This window comes from Papio anubis, chromosome 13, assembly GCF_008728515.1.
Source record: "Papio anubis isolate 15944 chromosome 13, Panubis1.0, whole genome shotgun sequence".
NCBI lineage: Eukaryota > Metazoa > Chordata > Mammalia > Primates > Cercopithecidae > Papio > Papio anubis.
In genome coordinates, this window is record NC_044988.1 from 32,271,040 (window position 1) to 32,287,660 (window position 16,621).

Consider the following 16,621-nt stretch of genomic DNA (forward strand, 5'->3'; position numbering starts at 1 on the left):
AGGATACAATTTGAGTCCACACAGACCAGATCAAAGCTAATTGGACTTTGTGACAAATGACCTCATGACCTAGACCTCATTAGTCATGATCTAACCAACTGAGCTAGTGGGCCATAGAAAATACATGTTAGCACTAGATATTTGCTTTGAATCATTTCTGCACTTAAACGGGCTCTATAGTTTTAAAGAACCTACCTTACAAATGCTGTTTTTCTAAGGTTTTGTGAATGAATGAATTCATTCAACTCATGTTCAGCTATTATGTGGAAGACCCTAAGATCATTGGTAAAGCAGTTTAAAAATGCACAAGACAATATGCAGAATTTAGAACTATAAGCAGTAGTGAAAAATGTAAACGAAGTGCATAATTTTACAGCAATAACTAATGTTTATTGAGTGCTTACTATTCTTTAGATGATACATAAAGCACTTTTGATTAACTGAGGTTACAGGTTGAGTATCCTATATCCAAAATGCTTGGAACAAGCACTGTTTCGAATTTTTTACTTTTTCACATTTTGAAATATTTGCATTATATACTTACCAGTTGAGCATCCTTAAGCTGAAAATCTAAAATCTGAAATGCATGATGAGTAGTTCCCTTAAGCATTATGTTGGTGCTCAAAAAGTTTCAGATTTGGGAGTATTTTGGATTTCTGATTTTCAGCTCAACTGGTACTCCATTTCATACTTAACAGACTAATCTCTCCACCTTAGCTTGGACCAATACAAAATGAGAAATAACTGTGATAGGTACTATACAGTTAACTCTCTCAATACCCATTCCAACTGCCCTTTCCCTTGTCACATTGTACCACAACAGTCATGAAAGCTACAAACTCCCATTCTCACATTCCCCTGCAGGTGACCATTACTGCTTATCACAGACAAAGATGAAATGACAACTGACAACTGGGTGACCTCTAGCAGTGTCTAGAAAGCCATTTATTTTCCCTAAGAGCATAAAGGTCGAAGTGGCAGGTGTCTTTTTCATTTGGTATAAATGCCAACAATAGATTAAGTTTACGGTAAAGATTCCAAAATCATGCTCCAGGGGGCCCTGGACCTAAACAACAAGTAAGTAGAGTGAAAAACATTCACAGTGTGTCTAAAATATGTAAAGAGGTATAGATTTAAGAGGGTAACAGAAATTTACTGACTTTATCATGGGCCAATCACCTAAGTAAATGTAAATAAAACAAAATGCCAAGTTTCCATTCAGGGAGAGTCCTTCCTACTATGGGAAACATAAACAAGCATTCATAGTACAATGCTGTAAGTAAAAGTCAGGGGATAATGTTGCCTTTTATAAGGGAAGGATAAGCTAACTGCAGAGAAGGAGAGTCAGGGTCCATGTCACAAAGAAGGGAGTAACATGTCTGTCTATAAAGATCACACTAGACTGGGTTTGGGGAGACTGGGAGGAAAGGAGAGAAGACAGAGAATGCTATTTCAGCAGAGAAAATGACATGTCCAAAAACATAGAAGTATGAAGGGGGAATATTTGGGGAAAAATGCACAAAGTTGGTTATGCCTAGAAGGTAGAAAATAAGGCTAGGGAAGTAGGAATGGGGAGAATGCCAGTGTGGAAAGTTAGATTTTATTTTATAGGGAATGGAGGTAGCGTTAGGCAGTAGTGATGTGGGTAGATTCAGTGACCAAATATAGCAAAAAATGAGAGAAGGAAGAGTCAATGAAAAGCTTCTAGTTTTGTATCATCTATTATGTACCAGGCTCTGTATTCAGTACTTTAAATATATTTCCTTGTATCCTCACAAAAACTCAATAAGATTGAGATTATTCTCCTTCCACTTCCATGGAAACAATAACAAAAAGCTCAGAATATTTAAGTACATTGGTCACAATTATAAAATGAATATGAAGTTAACCAGAATTCTGTTTTTAGTTATAATAATAGATAACAACAACTGAACTCACAGGTCATGAATACTTCTGATGTTAAAAGTTATTACAGTGGTGAATAAAAAAAAAAAGTCCTGCCTTCATGGAACTTATAGGTTGAAATCATGGAAATAAATGAAATCACTCAAGGAAAGAGTAGATGTAGTTATCATCCCGGGGTACACCAACATCCATGGGAGGTGGGCAGAAGAGTCAGTGAGAGAACCTGAATTCATTTTAGGTTAACCGAGGAAGCCTATGGGTTGCAAGCAAAAAAGCCAATTTGGAAACAATCCTAGTGACTTACAATAATTCTTAGTTCCTTTATTTACAATAACATTCTGCATCTTATTCCGAAGCAGCTAAGAAGCCTAAATAAAAATGTATATTATTGTTGAGGCAAAAGAGATAACCTGGTTTTAGGCAGGGGGTAGGTTTAGGTAGGAAAGTAAGATTTATTGAGTAGCAGGCAATTTTATGTGGAATATCTTATTTTAAAAATGTTTAAAAATCCCAAACTCCATCACATAAAAATTGACCTTGTACATAAAAACAAAAAGCATAGAGTTTAGAAGCTATCATTAAAATACAGATATCACTAACAAGGGGTATATACATTTTTTCTCTGCACAAGAATAACTATTAAAGGGCATAAGACTTTTAATAATTTAAAATATCCTGTGGGGTTAAGTGAAAGGAAAATGAGTGCATATTCTTAATAAATGTAGATAAAAGCTCTAAACATCAGCTTAATTTCAGTAACTCTGTTCTAGTACAAAGTTACTTTGAAAAAAAGGAAAAAATCTGGGAATAGTGGGAGGTGTTCAAAAGTACATTATTTTTCTCTGAGTGGGGGAATTAAAAAGACTTCCACATATAAACTTACATTGCTCCATTGGTATAGACAGTATCGCTTCCTTCCACATACTGCACCTGAGCTGGATAGACATGTTGTACCTGCTGCACAGTCTGTACCTGCTGTACCTGAAAAACAAGTATTAGGACCTTAGTAAGAGGTAGGTATGATAGGAAGAATACACAGCATTAGATCTACCTCAAAGGTTTCTCTGGTATTATTGATAAATGTGAGAATGACTTATAAGAAAAACTATTAGATTCATGCTGTAGTTTCAAGATAAGTACGTGTTGGTTCCAGAGCAACTGCAACATTTATGTAGAATAAATTCTGTAACATTCCTGCAGGTATAAATGTATAGACACATTTCAACTGTTCAGGTTTAAAATTATAAAAGTTCTTGGCCAGCCACGGTGGCTCACGCCTATAATCCTAGCACTCTGGGAGGCCAAAGTGGGCAGACTGCCTGAGCTCAGGAGTTCAAGACCAGCCTGGGCAACACACTGAAATCCTGTCTCTATTAAAATACAAAAAATTAGCCGGGCATGGCGGCGTGTGCCTGTAGTCCCAGTTACTCGGGAGGCTGAGGCAGGAGAATTGCTTGAACCCGGAAGGTAGAGGTTGCAGTGAGCCAAGATTGTGCCACTGCACTACAGTCTGGGTGACACAGTGAGATTCTGTATCAAAAAAAAAAAAAGAAAAAGTAAAAAAAGAAGAAAGTTATTATTTTGATGACATGAAATTCTATTCCATTTTAATTTAAAAAATTAAAGCTGAATTTTTTAAAATTAAGAACAATTCATAATAGAAAATTTCAAACACTCAAATTTTTAAAAAATATTGTAATAACCCTATGTACTTGTCATCCAAGATAATGATCTTTTCTGTTTATTCCCTTCACAGGATTATTTAAAAGTATTAACAGAAGGCTGGGTGCAGTGGCTCACCCCTGTAATTCCAGTACTTTGGGAAGTGGAGGCAGCTGGATCACCTGAGGTCAGGAGTTCAAGACCAGCCTCCTGACCAACGTGATGAAACCCCATCTCTACTAAAAATACAAAATTAGCCAGGAATGGTGGCGCATGCCTGTAATCCTAGCTACTTGGGAGGCTGAGACAGGAGAATCACTTGAACCCAGGAGGCAGAGGTTGCAGTGAGCTGAGATTGTGCCATTGCACTCCAGCCTGGGCAACAGGAACGAAACTCTGTCTCAAAAAAAAAAAAAAAGGAATTCCAGAGATTATATCATTTCACTGGTAAATATTTTCATTTGTATTTCTAAGAGATAGGAATTGTTTTTAGCATGAACACAATAATATCACATATAAAACATTAACTATTCCTTAACATCATCTAAAACTCAAGTCATTGTTAAAATTTCCCTGATGAGTCCAATCACTATATTACTGGTTTTTTCAAAGTAAGATCCAAACATGGTCTACATAATGCATTTGGGTTGATATTTTCTTTCTCTTTGAATCTCCAACAGTTCCCCCATCATTTTTATTTCCTGCCTATTACTTATTCAAGAAACTGGGTCATTTATCTTGGAGAATTTCTGGCACCTAGATTTGATAAACAGCATCCTGAAATGTCATTTAATATGTTCCTCTATCTCATGTATGCTGTATAAACTGGTACACGTTGGGGCTTGAACAAATTCAATTTTTTAAAAGTTGTGTACTTCCTATGGTACCATATCAGTTGACATATAACAACTAGCTGTCCCTCTTCAATGTTAAGTTTGACCAGTGGAGTCACATGTTGTCAGCTGGATCTGTCTATTAATAGTATCCTGCTCCCTATCCATGTTTTGCCTGAGGATATTAGTAGCCATTGATGATCATTTCCTACAGATATTATTTTAATAAATAAAGGTTGTTAACTTGCGGTAGTCTATTATTCTTTCTTCATTTATTAGCAAAATCCTTCTATAAAGAATAAATTCCTCTCATTAATTATTTAGTTACTTTGAGAAGTTTTTATGGGAAGAATAGGATAAGTACATGATTCTTTTATATTACAGCACTGAAAATGACTTTATCCCCCAGTAACCTCCAGAGGTGATCGATGTGTTTTTTCACTTTGTTTTGTTTGTATCCTTATGATTCCCAGCTTTTGAACATATTGAATGACTTTCAATCCTAGCAGTCTTTTTTCCTTGCTAAAATTGGCCAATGGTAGTCTCTTCAAACTGGTTCCTATGACATAACCCCATCTTTCTTTTTTTTTTTTTTTTTTTTTGAGACGGAGTCTCGCTCTGCCGCCCAGGCTGGAGTGCAGCTGGCCGGATCTACAGGCTCACTGCAAGCTTCGCCCGGCTAGTTTTCTGTATTTTTTAGTAGAGACGGGGTTTCACCGTGTCGGCCAGGATGGTCTCGATCTCCTGACCTCGTGATCCGCCCGTCTCGGCCTCCCAAAGTGCTGGGATTACAGGCTTGAGCCACCGCGCCCGGCCAACCCCATCTTTCTTAACTCTGCTACTTTCTGCTATAACAAATGTTCTAGACTTTTGTCATATTTTCTACTCAAGATCTGGAATCAGACATTTCTTCAAAAAGCCCTGGCTCTTCTCAGTGGAAAATGGTATTCAAAGACTACAACTGGAACCCATGAATGCTCACTGCTAGGATGCTATTCATATTTCTAGGTCCTTTCATTGATCAAAGCTAGATATACAAATATTTTTGAAGGATAAAAATACATATAAATTCATACTAATTTTTTCATTGAATTTTAAATAGATACAAATTAAATATATCTTTGATATATTTGCCCATCTTTGCTCTTAATGCTACAAATTTTGGTTACTAGAGATTTTAACATGATTACTTATTTGCTTTATCACGAAATTTTATGGTTTCAAAATAAAAATACCATATTACTAATATTTGAGTATCAAATATTATTTGTTTCCTCCAATTTTTCTGCCCTTAAGATATATGCCCCTAGAGATGTATAACTGTATTACTATAAAGTCACTTAAAATAAGTCATCAGCTTGATACACAGTTAAATTCATGTGTTTAATTTTCTTTTTAATTTTAGGATTTGCTGTATTTAATTTTGATTTAATTTTGCTTTATTATTACATAAAATATCTATGTGGTTCCAAAGCCAAAATTATAAAACAAGGAATATATTTGGACAGATGATCCTCCTTTCATCCCTGTTGCCTCTATCATACTAACTGCCCCCCACACCCCCCATAAGTAACCATTTTCACTATTTTTTGGTTTATCCTTTCATTGCCTTTTTCTCTGTATCTTTTTAGACATACATGCAAATGTATATGAATGTGTATAGAAGCACCCATATGTGAATACATACACACCTCATTCTAAGAAAAAAACCCAGCATTTTACACACACTGTTCTGAACCTTGCTTCTTAAACTTAACAATACAGCATACATTTGAAGATCATTCAAGTATGATACATTATGACATAAAATAAAAAAGGAACATATTTCTTTTTACTTGGAATTATGAAAAATTTTCCTCACTACAAAATTCAGAAGTGATAAAAAATACTTTTAAATAAAATTGTAAACCTGTTTGCAAGGTTAAAAACATAATAAGCAAAACCAAAGACAAATGAGCATCCAAAATTTTGAGAAAGAAAGACTGATAATCCTATTTTTAAAATGTATAGAAAATCTAGATAACCTTGGGTTGGGTGATGCCTTTTTAGATATAACACCAAAGGTGTAATTCATCGAACAAATAATTCACAAGCTGGATTTCATTAAAATGGAAAATTTCTACTTTGAAAGACACTGTGAAGAAAATGAAAAGACAAGTCACAAACTGGGATAGAATATTTGCAAGACTGATCTGATTAAGGATTGTTACCCAAAATTTACAAAGAGCTCTTAAAACTCAACAATAGGCGGCGGAGCAAGATGGCCGAAAAGGAACAGCTCCAGTCTCCAACTCCCAGCGCCAGCAACACAGAAGACCTGTGATTTCTGCATTTTCAACTGAGCCTCTGCTGCTGATACCCAGGCAAACAGGGTCTGGAGTGGACCTCAAGCAATCTCCAACAGACCTACAGCTGAGGGTCCTGACTGGTAGAAGGAAAACTATACATCAGGAAGGACACCTACACCAAAACCCCATCAGTACGTCACCATCATCAAAGACCAGAGGCAGATAAAACCACAAAGATGGGGAAAAAGCAGGGCAGAAAAGCTGGAAATTCAAAAAATAAGAGCGCATCTCCCCCTGCAAAGGAGCGCAGCTCATCGCCAGCAACGGATCAAAGCTGGACGGAGAATGACTTTGACGAGATGAGAGAGGAAGGCTTCAGTCCATCAAACTTCTCAGAGCTAAAGGAAGAATTACGTACCCAGCGCAAAGAAACTAAAAATCTTGAAAAAAAAGTGGAAGAATTGATGGCTAGAGTAATTAATGCAGAGAAGGTCATAAATGAAAGAGATGAAAACCATGACACGAGAAATACGTGACAAATGCACAAGCTTCAGTAACCGACTCGATCAACTGGAAGAAAGAGTATCAGCGATTGAGAATCAAATGAACGAAATGAAGCGAGAAGAGAAACCAAAAGAAAAAAGAAGAAAAAGAAATGAACAAAGCCTGCAAGAAGTATGGGATTATGTAAAAAGACCAAATCTACATCTGATTGGGGTGCCTGAAAGTGAGGGGGAAAATGGAACCAAGTTGGAAAACACTCTTCAGGATATCATCCAGGAGAACTTCCCCAACCTAGTAGGGCAGGCCAACATTCAAATCCAGGAAATACATAGAACGCCACAAAGATACTCCTTGAGAAGAGCAACTCCAAGACACATAATTGCCAGATTTACCAAAGTTGAAATGAAGGGAAAAAATCTTAAGGGCAGCCAGAGAGAAAGGTCGGTTTACCCACAAAGGGAAGCCCATGAGACTAACAGCAGATCTCTCGGCAGAAACTCTACAAGCCAGAAGAGAGTGGGGGCCAATATTCAACTTTCTTAAAGAAAAGAATTTTCAACCCAGAATTTCATATCCAGCCAAACTAAGTTTCATAAATGAAGGAAAAATAAAATCCTTTACAGATAAGCAAATGCTTAGAGATTTTGTCACCAGCAGGCCTGCCTTACAAGAGACCCTGAAGGAAGCACTAAACATGGAAAGGAACAACCGGTACCAGCCATTGCAAAAACATGCCAAAATGTAAAGACCATTGAGGCTAGGAAGAAACTGCATCAACTAACGAGCAAAATAACCAGTTAATATCATAATGGCAGGATCAAGTTCACACATAACAATATTAACCTTAAATGTAAATGGACTAAATGCTCCAATTAAAAGACACAGACTGGCAAACTGGATAAAGAGTCAAGACCCATCAATCTGCTGTATTCAGGAGACCCATCTCACATGCAGACATACATAGGCTCAAAATAAAGGGATGGAGGAAGATCTACCAAGCAAATGGAGAACAAAAAAAAGCAGGGTTTGTAATACCAGTCTCTGATAAAACAGACTTTAAACCATCAAAGATCAAAAGAGACAAAGAAGGCCATTACATAATGGTCAAGGGATCAATTCAACAGGAAGAGCTAACTATCCTAAATATATATGCACCCAATACAGGAGCACCCAGATTCATAAAGCAAGTCCTTAGAGACTTACAAAGAGACTTAGACTCCCATACAATAAGAGTGGGAGACTTCAACACTCCACTGTCAACATTAGACAGATCAACGAGACAGAAAGTTAACAAGGATATCCAGGAATTGAACTCAACTCTGCACCAAGCAGACCTAATAGACATCTATAGAACTCTCCACCCCAAATCAACAGAATATACATTCTTCTCAGCACCACATCGCACTTATTCCAAAATTGACCACATAATTGGAAGTAAAGCACTCCTCAGCAAATGTACAAGAACAGAAATTATAGAAATTATAACAATCTGTCTTTCAGACCACAGTGCAATCAAACTAGAACTCAGGACTAAGAAACTCAATCAAAACTGCTCAGCTACATGGAAACTGAAAAACCTGCTCCTGAATGACTACTGGGTACATAACAAAATGAAGGCAGAAATAAAGATGTTCTTTGAAACCAATGAGAACAAAGATACAACATACCAGAATCTCTGGGACACATTTAAAGCCGTGTGTAGAGGGAAATTTATAGCACTAAATGGCCACAAGAGAAAGCTGGAAAGATCTAAAATTGACACTCTAACATCACAATTAAAAGAACTAGAGAAGCAAGAGAAAACACATTCAAAAGATAGCAGAAGGCAAGAAATAACTAAGATCAGCACAGAACTGAAGGAGATAGAGACACAAAAAACCCTCCAAAAAATCAATGAATCCAGGAGTTGGTTTTTTGAAAAGATCAACAAAATTGATAGACCACTAGCAAGACTAATAAAGAAGAAAAGAGAGGAGAATCAAATAGACACAATAAAAAATGATAAAGGGGATATCACCACCGGCCCCACAGAAATACAAACTACCATTAGAGAATACTATAAACACCTCTACGCAAATAAACTAGAAAATCTAGAAGAAATGGATAATTTCCTGGACACTTACACTCTTCCAAGACTAAACCAGGAAGAAGTTGAATCCCTGAATAGACCAATAGTAGGCTCTGAAATTGAGGCAATAATTAATAGCCTACCAACCAAAAAAAGTCCAGGACCAGATGGATTCACAGCTGAATTCTACCAGAGGTACAAGGAGGAGCTGGTACCATTCCTTCTGAAACTATTCCAATCAATAGAAAAAGAGGGAATCCTCCCTAACTCATTTTATGAGGCCAACATCATCCTGATACCAAAGCCTGGCAGAGACACAACAAAAAAAGAGAATTTTAGAACAATATCCCTGATGAACATCGATGCAAAAATCCTCAATAAAATACTGGCAAACCGGATTCAGCAGCACATCAAAAAACTTATCCACCATGATCAAGTGGGCTTCATCCCTGGGATGCAAGGCTGGTTCAACATTCGCAAATCAATAAACGTAATCCAGCATATAAACAGAACCAAAGACAAGAACCACATGATTATCTCAATAGATGCAGAAAAGGCTTTTGACAAAATTCAACAGCCCTTCATGCTAAAAATGCTCAATAAATTTGGTATTGATGGAACGTACTTCAAAATAATAAGACCTATTTATGACAAACCCACAGCCAATATCATACCGAATGGGCAAAAACTGGAAAAAATTCCCTTTGAAAACTGGCACAAGACAGGGATGCCCTCTGTCACCACTCCTATTCAACATAGTGTTGGAAGTTCTGGCTAGGGCAATCAGGCAAGAGAAAGAAATCAAGGGTATTCAGTTAGGAAAAGAAGAAGTCAAATTGTCCCTCTTTGCAGGTGACATGATTGTATATTTAGAAAACCCCATTGTCTCAGCCCAAAATCTCCTTAAGCTGATAAGCAATTTCAGCAAAGTCTCAGGATACAAAATTAATGTGCAAAAATCACAAGCATTCTTATACACCAGTAACAGACAAACAGAGAGCCAAATCATGAATGAACTTCCATTCACAATTGCTTCAAAGAGAATGAAATACCTAGGAATCCAACTTACTAGGGATGTAAAGGACCTCTTCAAGGAGAACTACAAACCACTGCTCAGTGAAATAAAAGAGGACACAAACAAATGGAAGAACATACCATGCTCATGGATAGGAAGAATCAATATCGTGAAAATGGCCATACTGCCCAAGGTTATTTATAGATTCAATGCCATCCCCATCAAGCTACCAATGACTTTCATCACAGAATTGGAAAAAACTGCTTTAAAGTTCATATGGAACCAAAAAAGAGCCCGCATTGCCAAGGCAATCCTAAGTCAAAAGAACAAAGCTGGAGGCATCATGCTACCTGACTTCAAACTATACTACAAGGCTACAGTAACCAAAACAGCATGGTACTTGTACCAAAACAGAGATATAGACCAATGGAACAGAACAGAGTCCTCAGAAATAATACCACACATCTACAGCCATCTGATCTTTGACAAACCTGAGAAAAACAAGAAATGGGGAAAGGATTCCCTATTTAATAAATGGTGCTGGGAAAATTGGCTAGCCATAAGTAGAAAGCTGAAACTGGATCCTTTCCTTACTCCTTATACGAAAATTAATTCAAGATGGATTAGAGACTTAAATGTTAGACCTAATACCATAAAAATCCTAGAGGAAAACCTAGGTAGTACCATTCAGGACATAGGCATGGGCAAAGACTTCATGTCTAAAACACCAAAAGCAACGGCAGCAAAAGCCAAAATTGACAAATGGGATCTCATTAAACTAAAGAGCTTCTGCACAGCAAAAGAAACTACCATCAGAGTGAACAGGCAACCTACAGAATGGGAGAAAATTTTTGCAATCTACTCATCTGACAAAGGGCTAATATCCAGAACCTACAAAGAACTCAAACAAATTTACAAGAAAAAAACAAACAACCCCATCAAAAAGTGGGCAAAGGATATGAATAGACATTTCTCAAAAGAAGACATTCATACAGCCAACAAACACATGAAAAAATGCTCATCATCACTGGCCATCAGAGAAATGCAAATCAAAACCACAATGAGATACCATCTCACACCAGTTAGAATGGCGATCATTCAAAAGTCAGGAAACAACAGGTGCTGGAGAGGATGTGGAGAAATAGGAACACTTTTACACTGTTGGTGGGATTGTAAACTAGTTCAACCATTATGGAAAACAGTATGGCGATTCCTCAAGGATCTAGAACTAGATGTACCATATGACCCAGCCATCCCATTACTGGGGATATACCCAAAGGATTATAAATTATGCTGCTATAAAGACACATGCACACGTATGTTTATTGCGGCACTATTCACAATAGCAAAGATTTGGAATCAACCCAAATGTCCATCAGTGACAGATTGGATTAAGAAAATGTGGCACATATACACCATGGAATACTATGCAGCCATAAAAAAGGATGAGTTTGTGTCCTTTGTAGGGACATGGATGCAGCTGGAAACCATCATTCTTAGCAAACTATCGCAAGAACCGAAAACCAAACACCGCATGTTCTCACTCATAGGTGGGAACTGAACAATGAGATCACTTGGACTCGGGAAGGGGAACATCACACACCGGGGCCTATCATGGGGAGGGGGGAGGGGGGAGGGATTGCATTGGGAGTTATACCTGATGTAAATGACGAGTTGATGGGTGCTGACGAATTAATGGGGCAGCACACCAACATGGCACAAGTATACATATGTAACAAATCTGCACATTATGCACACGTACCCTAGAACTTAAAGTATAATAATAATAATAAATAAATTTAAAAAAAACCCTCAACAATAAGAAAATAAACAAGCTGATCTTAAACAGGGCCAAAGACCTTAATACAGATGACAAATAAGGATATGAAAATATTCTCCCATCATAAGATACCAAAATCTAAAACACTGAATTACAATGGCCAAAACCCAGAACACTGACAATACTAAATACTAGCAGGGATATGAAAAATATAGAAACTCTCATTCATTGCTGGGAGGGATGGAAAATGGTACAGATACTTGGGAAGGCAGGTTGGTAGTTTCTAACAACACTAAACATAATCTAGTCATATGATCCAGCAATCACGTTCCCTGGTATTTACCAAAGGAGTTGTAAACTTATGTATACACAAAAACAGGCATACACGTTTATAACAACTTTATTCGTAATTGCCAGAACTTGGAAACAACCAAGATGGCCTTCAGAAGGTGGATGGAAGAATAAACTGCACTACACATCAAAACAATGAAATATTGTTTTCATTAATTCCAATAATGGAATATTATTTTGCACTGAAAAGAAATGAACTACCAAGCCATGAAATGACATGGAGAGAACTTGAATGCATATGACTAAGCGAAAGAAAGTAATCTGAAAAGGCTACATACTGTAGGATTTCAACCATCTCACATTCTGGAAAAGGCCAAATGACGGAGACAGTAAAAAGATCAGTGGCTGCCAGTTGGGGAAAGGAGAGATGAAAAGGCAGGGCCCGAAGGATTTGCAGAACAGTGAAACTACTCTGCATGATACTGTAATGGTGGATACACGTCATTATACATTTGTTCAAAACCATAGAATGTACAACACCAAGAATGAATTCTAATACAAATTTTAGACTTTGGTTGATAATGATGGGTCAATGTAGGTTCATCAGTAATAACAAATGTACCTCTCTGGCGGAGAATGTTTATAATGGAAGAGGCTATTCATGTGTGAAGCAAGGGGTTTTATGGAAATCTCTGTACCTTCCTCTCAATTTTGCAGTAATACTAAAGGTGATTTAGAAAAATGAAGTGTTCTCAAGAAACTAAAATCTTTTTTTAAATGTGACTGCACATACATATGTCAATATACAAACATATTCTAGTTTGTTTAAATAATATACAAATGAATAGAATAAAATAAAATCATGCAAATATTTATAGACCTTGAAATGAAGAAACCTCCCTAGAAACATTCAAGAGCCAGATGCCAGAAAAGCCAGTCAGATTTGAACAACAACAACAACAACGACAGTTTAGAACAAATAACACCATAAACAAAGTTCAGAATCTAGACATCATTGAATAAATAGTTTGCAATATACTTAATAAGATATAGTATCCCATATATATAAATACTCCCTATAAATAAAAAAAAAGAACTAAAACATGTTGGAACATAGGTGTGTCACAAAATTAAAATTACAGATGAACGACAAATGTCAAAGTTAAAAGCTCAACATTAAACATAATCAGAGAACTTCAAATGAAAAGAAAACTACTTTTTACTCTCTAGAACTATAAAAATTACCAAGGGATTATATTAATTAAAGACATTATTTTAAGAAAACAAGCATGCTTACATATAATCAGTAGTAATATAAATAGGTTCTTTAGGCAATTTAAAGGTAATTTATAAAATTTATAAATTATAAACAGGCATATCATTTGACATTTTTGTGAATTTCCTCAACAAGAAAACTCAGTATCTGAAGAGTTGCTGTACAAAAAAATTTCAAAAAATATGTAATTTATAAGAAAAAGGAAAACCTTAATGATGATGAAACCTGACATTATCAAGTCAATTTTAATTCGACCATTCCATAGAATACATGGCCGATATAAAGGAATAAAGTAAGATTTAGATGTATTTTAGTAGCAAGATTTCCAATATATATATTACTAAGTTAAAAAAGTATGTTGTGGAACAATACTTATTCTTACAGTATTATTAGCTTTGTGCTTACAAAAATAAATTTATGAATATAGAAACATAAATGTAAATAAAATGTGTGTATGTGTGTGTGCATATATGTATCAGCATATATGTTTGCATGTGTATACGAATTCATATAAAAGAGAACCGAAGGATATACATCAAACTTCTAAAAATGGTAACTCTGCTGAATGACATGAAAAGAGGTGAGATGGGTGAAAAAACTATCTTTTATTCTGCATATTTATGTTGCTGTTAGATTTTTTAAGTGAAAATGAATTCATATATTATGTACATATTAAAATCATATTAAACATAAAATCATACTTAAAGTCTTACCACTATGGCTGGTCACATCTTAAACATCTCTGCACCTTACACATTAAACACCTTACACATCATATTAAAATATATTCAAAGTTTGTAAGACTTCCACTTCAGGCCATGCTGGAGTAAATACTACTGGAAATGCCCTGCCACATGAAACAAATAGAAAACTTGACAAAATATATAAAATAATGTTTTCAGTCATGTGACAAAAGGCATCATAAGATGGTGATCCTTAAGAGAACGGACACAAACAAGGTGAATCCTGCCATGATCCTGGCTTCTGACCTAGAACCATTTTCCACACTGCAGAAAAGGAAGAGAGAAACTAGGACAGAATGATGGTCTCACTGAGATAAGGAAACAAAGATTAGAAATGGGAAGGCTTAACGGCCGCTGAAAGGTGGGAGCGGAGTATTAGAGAAGGCATTAGAGAAAACGACAGCAACAGACCCAAGAGAATCTCTCATCATTTTCTGAACTGCACACGTGTAAGGTGCAGAGATGTTTTAAGATGTGACTACCCATAGTAGTAAGACTTTAGTGAACCCCTAGGGCATTCTGTAGATGTACCAGAAGGGGTAAAGCCTTAGTAGTAGGGCTATACTAGCTCTAGAGTAAAGACAACTTTAGGCTCATCCTAATGACGCTAAATAACAAGACTTGACAATATCAGTCTGAATTACAAGCAGTGTAACTGACTACCCAAAACAAAATGTAATATGTTTAAAGGAAGACAGCAAAATCCAGACTTACAATACCGTAAGAATCATAATGCCTAGCATACAATAAAAAAAAATTACACATACAAAGAAGCAGGGAAATGTGACCTGTAATCAGGAGAAAAATCAATCAATAGCAACAGACCTCGAAAAGTCAGAAATGAACTATCAGGCAGAAACTTTAAAACAGCTATTATGAATAGACTTATGATTTAAGGGAAAACATGAACATGATTAGAAAACAAGAAAGAAGCTATAAAGAAGAACCAAGTACTATTTGTAGAGTAGGAAAATATAATATCTAAAATGAAAATTTCACTGATTAGGATTAAAAGCAGATAACACAATGAAGAAAAGACCACTTAAAATGAAAGCCTAGCAATAAAATCTACTCACCATGAAGAACAGAGACTTTAAAAAAGAAATGATGAGAAATAAAGTATCAATGAACTACGGGACAGTATTTAGCAGTCCCAGACAGAGAAGTAACAGAAAACATATTGAATAAAGAGTGGTAGATTTCTTTTTCCAAATTTGATTGAAATGACAAACACAAATGGAAGAACATCATCAATGTACAGACAAAGAAGCCAAAGTAGCAGGATCACCTGAGGCCAGGAATTTAGGACTAGCCAGGGCAACACAACAAGACCCTATCTCTACCAAAAAAAATTTTTAAAAATGAATAGAGAAAGAACATTAAACCAAAATGCATTATAATTAATGTGCTAGACCCAGTAATAAAGAGAAAAAAATTAAGCAGACAGAAAAAAAGATAGATACCAGGCAGCAAATATTAGAATGATTGAAAACTTCTCAGTCAAAAATAATGCAAGTCTGAGACAAAAAAATAACAGCTTTAAAATAGTGATAGAAAAAAAATTTCAACCTAAATTTCCGTAACCAGTGAGATAGCCTTCAAAAATGAAGAGAGGATCCTTTTTCTGACAAACAAAAGCTGACAAATACTTCTCCATCAGACAGTCAATGAAGATAATGACAAAAGAAGTTCTTCAGACTGAAGAAAAAGAATACTAGATGGAAACTGAGATCTATATAAAGAAATGAGAAACATCAGAAATAATAAATTTTTAGGTAAGTTATAGGAATTTTTTGTTTTCTTTTACTTTTCTGTAAAAGGTAATTGACTACGTAGAGCAAAAATAATAATGCCTAGTGGTGCATTATTACAATACATGTAGAAGTGAAATGCATGAATGACAAAAATAGCACCAAGGACAGAAGAGAGAATTGAAAATACTCTTTTATAATATTCATATGTATTTAGTGGTAAATTATTGGTTGAACACAGACTGATAAATACATATTTTTAAAAATCATTGAATACTAAAGAAAAAAATAATGAAGATAGAGTGTCATACTAGAAAACAGTCAATAAATCAAATAGAAAGCAAAAATAAAGGAAATAAAAGAACAGATGGGACAAATAGAAAACAAATAACAAGATGCTAGAATTAAATGCAACCATATCAATAATTACCTGGAATCTACAAGATTCAAATCCTGATTGTCAAGAATGGGTAAAAATGGGTGAGATCCAACTATATGCTATCCA

The 16,621-nt window shown here is 35.8% G+C and overlaps 1 protein-coding gene across 15 annotated transcripts in view; it reads right to left on the reverse strand.

Moving 5' to 3' along the window:
- The window catches only part of RFX3 (regulatory factor X3), a 311,794-nt gene that overhangs the window by 125,783 nt on the left and 169,390 nt on the right, over positions 1-16,621 (reverse strand). For all 15 annotated transcript variants that reach the window (XR_004177857.1, XR_004177855.1, XR_004177856.1 and 12 more), the window contains one exon: positions 2,789-2,886. Coding sequence is in view for 12 of the 15 variants with exons in the window: in XM_031654201.1 (XP_031510061.1) it covers positions 2,789-2,886 (98 nt within the window). In the remaining 3 variants the exon portion in view is untranslated. The remainder of the gene's footprint in view (positions 1-2,788; positions 2,887-16,621) is intronic.